Consider the following 3,758-nt stretch of genomic DNA (forward strand, 5'->3'; position numbering starts at 1 on the left):
GTTTTCCGGAAGAGTGGACCGTGCCTTTCCAACGAGGCGCGAAAATCGATACCGCTCATACAGTGGTTGACCTTTTGGCTTACAAAATTCCTCCAAGCTTAAGAGCCACTACCAGTGGCCTCTTTTTTTTTTTTTTTTCTCCAGCGATGTTATCTCTTACAAGGTTGATGATACAAATACACGTACAAGTGCAAATACACGCATGTGACATAACAGAACTGCCGTGTCGTCCAAAGCGAAAAAAAAAATCGAGCATCCGTACGCTGCCCCGGTGTCGTCCGCGCATAAAAAAGGAATCAAGCAAGGCAGCCGTTAAGTGACCACGTGCAGCATCAGGTCATCCTGACCTCCGGAAAACTCTCACCGGCCGATAGATGTTAATGCGGCACATCGGACCTCTCCAATCAATGGCGTAGTTGCAACCGCGGGGGTATATAAGCCTGGAATGACCCTTACGGGTACGCACCATTTCCGCCAAGTGAAAAGTGTAGCCAGTGGATTGCCAGCAACCATGTTTTCTAAGGTGAGTTGGGCTTCTTAGAATTTAAGTCTAGGAATAATGCTCGCATTTCGCAACTGTCTCCGTGAGATTACGAGCAGATGGCACATCTCAAAAGCGATAGCCCTTTATTGGCAACCACTCAGAGATAAATTGGGGTTTATATATCGCTTGGAACCACTCCGAAAATAGGCTATCAATCAATTTATGGGAAACAGCCCATACAGTGGTCAAGGAAGAGCACTAGATTAACGACTGCTTTTTGGGCTGGGCAGCAGGAAGTAGTTATGTCTGATGGACTTGTATGATGATCAGGAAGTGAGGTCCGGCGAGAAAAGAGGAGAAACCACCTGATAAAATAGCACCCAAGGGATGAATCAAGGCGGGGCAGCACTCCAGGCAGACGTGCGGACTTCCTTGCCAATTCCGCCTAACAGACGCAGAAGAAGGGTAGTTAGTGTGCAGCTGAAAGAAGGTAAGGGAGCTAAAGCCGCGCGGTGGAACTCTACTGAAGTGCGTGGGACAGCGCGTTCATACCACTGGAAAGCCGGGATGGCTAAAGTATGCAAGGAATAGGAGGATGCACCAGGCATGCTTCGGTTCTCCCATGCACTCTGCGGCGAATCAAGCATGGGTGGTGAAATTTATAATAGGATAGCTACGTTTGGCTAGCGCTTGAAGGAGTGTTTCTTAAACCGTATCAATACGTGGTATTTAGACAGGAGTAAGAAGTGACGTATGGCTTGAAGATGTCCTTTGATTCAGTAGCTTGGCAAAATACAGACATTTATTCTGAAATCATGCTCCAAATGACAGTAGTGTATGTATAATAGTGGTTCCTCCCTTTTACTAAGACAGCCACAGCTTGACGCCTTAAATGCTCTGAATAGGTTCAGTCTACTTTTGATTTATTTAATTCCACTACCCGCTGTGGTGGCTCAGTGCAAGGACGCAGGGTCTACCCGGCCACAGTGGCAGCTTTTTAGGTGGAGGCGAAAAGCGAGAACTCCCTTGTGACGAGATTTCGCTTCACGTTACAGATCCATCCTTAGGAGGTAAAAGTTAGCGCAGAGTCCTCCGGTACGGCGTGCCTCATTGGCCAGGGGTAGCTCCAGCGTGTTTAACACCGAAATTTCGAAGTATAAATTTTTAAAATTTATTTTAACTAAAGAAAGTAAACTGTTCCGGCGAATGTTTACACATTCCTCGCGAAGAACGTATGTTGGGCAAATGGCGGAATTCCGGGATCCTTGGAAGTATTCAACTGACCCTAAAAAAAAAGAACCTGTGTTTGGTCGATATACAGGTTGACAATATTTCCCGAAATTCTCGTCTTCTCTAACGCATTTCAGTGTGTATTGTGACCGTAGATTCATGGGACCCTTCACAGATGACGAAATTTACTCTTCAGCTTTGTTAAAACGTAAAGATCGCGAGGAGTTGGTTTCTTTCACGGGGAACAACCACATTGTTGTTGGGAAGGAAGGTGCGAACTACTGGGGCTTGCGGGGGAAGAGGGGATGATTTCCCCTGCAAAATGTACATTTATTTCCCCATTCTTTGTACAGGTCGCCATTTTCTGCCTCTTCGCCTGCGTCTGCGCTCAACAGCAGCCTAAATTTGTAAGTATTCACGTTCATTAACAGCTTTTCTCTCTGTGTCAGTGTTTATAATTGCAATCACCAGGAACAGACCTCTGTTCAACTGATGTGGGCGCACGTGGCTCCATGCTACGCCAGTTCAGTCCTAACTTCTTTCTATGTAACTTCCATTGCAACGGACTCGCTATTTACGGCGCTTTTTCTGAGTGTTTTCTGCATCGAACACATCGTTAGACATTGAGTTTTTTTAGTAGACGAAGGTTTGAAGTTCAGTGTAAAGGATGCAGTAACAAAGCAAGCTGCCCGCCCTTATTCGCCCCGTGGCGAGAAGTTTATTTAATGTGACCTTGATCGCAAAAGAACGTTTTCCCGTGGACGCTTGCACCAGGGCTCCTGTTCCAGCGCTTACGTATTTTAACCTAGCGCACCTATCGACTAGTTTCGCACTACGAGTTCAAACTAAACGTAAAGGCATGGATGTGACGTGATAGCAGTGAATGGAACCGTGGAAGGCTTCGCCTTTGAACAAAGAGAGCATCTTACACGATACAGCCATTGACATAGACAAAATAATCCCTTCATTATCTGAAGTGCCCTTTTACACGTAGCTGACCCGGTTCTTCCAGAAGAGCCCGAAATATTTCGCGATGTTTTTAACTTATGCGTGACTTGTTTACTGTCTCGAAACGCGGAAGACGTGTTCCCATGGGACGTCTTACTCAACCATCGTTCGCATCGCTCGACTCGTTTTTTTTCCTCCTCAGCCGCCGTCGCCCTACAGCTTCCAGTACGAGCATGTGGACGCCAAGACCGGCGCCAAGGTGACGCAGAGCGAGAACGGCGACAACAACAACGTCAAGACCGGCTCGTACGGCATCAACGACCCCACGGGTCTCTACCGGCTCGTCCAGTACATCGCCGACGCCCAGGGCTTCCGCGTCACCGTGGACACCAATGAGCCCGGCACCAAGTCCCACGACGCGGCCAACGCTCGCTACACCTCCAAAGCCGCCAACCTCCCTGCCGTGGCGGCCGCCTACACACCGTACAGGCCCCTCTCGCTGAGGCCCTCCATCGTGCGCCCTGTGAGCACGCTTCACGCCGTGCACGCCACCCCGCTGTCGCTGCACGCCGTCCCCATCACCCTGCACGCGCTTCACGCCGTTCCCGTGACCCGCCCTTTTAGCCCGACCGTGGCCGCGGCTCCGGGCAACATCCAGTTCACCCTCGGAAGAGCCAGGGGCATCTTCTAAGCGGGATGGACGTCGTCTCTGGGAGATGGCTGCGCACGTGGTGGAGGAAAGTTCAGCTTGCGGAAGTGATAAGCACCCCTCCTCGTTAAAGGGAAGACGTTTGCGCGTGAATTCGTACCGCTTAGTTGTATGGTTGCCGTGTTTGTTGTCATTGCTCCATTTGTCTCTTGCTTTAAAAGAAAGAAAATAAACGAGAAAAACAGTGGCGAAAGGTCCTGTGAGCGTCTCCGTTTTTATCGTTATTGGGGGGGGGGGGGGGTGGCTGCGTTACTTTCCACTTATACTTGGTATGATGCCCCGTGTGAAAGGGGGTGCGGTTTCTCGAAATGGCTATGAAAACAAATTGTTATTTGTCACTACTTCAGCTTACACTATTTTTCTACAATACATTTTTAGAAGGCACTC

The 3,758-nt window shown here is 49.0% G+C and overlaps 1 protein-coding gene across 1 annotated transcript; it reads left to right on the forward strand.

Annotated features, from left to right (window-relative positions):
- Positions 1–424: 424 nt before the first annotated feature.
- On the forward strand, positions 425–3,502 carry LOC144167653 (cuticle protein 16.8-like). The gene is made up of 3 exons (XM_077696842.1): positions 425–523; positions 2,068–2,121; positions 2,865–3,502. The coding sequence occupies exons 1-3, from the start codon at positions 446–448 to the stop codon at positions 3,351–3,353; spliced, it is 621 nt and encodes a 206-aa protein (XP_077552968.1). The 5' UTR covers positions 425–445; the 3' UTR covers positions 3,354–3,502.
- The last annotated feature ends 256 nt before the right edge of the window (positions 3,503–3,758 follow it).

This window comes from Haemaphysalis longicornis, unplaced genomic scaffold (assembly GCF_048455015.1).
Source record: "Haemaphysalis longicornis isolate Haplotype H1 unplaced genomic scaffold, Haemaphysalis longicornis Haplotype H1 scaffold_2, whole genome shotgun sequence".
NCBI classification, from domain to species: domain Eukaryota; kingdom Metazoa; phylum Arthropoda; class Arachnida; order Ixodida; family Ixodidae; genus Haemaphysalis; species Haemaphysalis longicornis.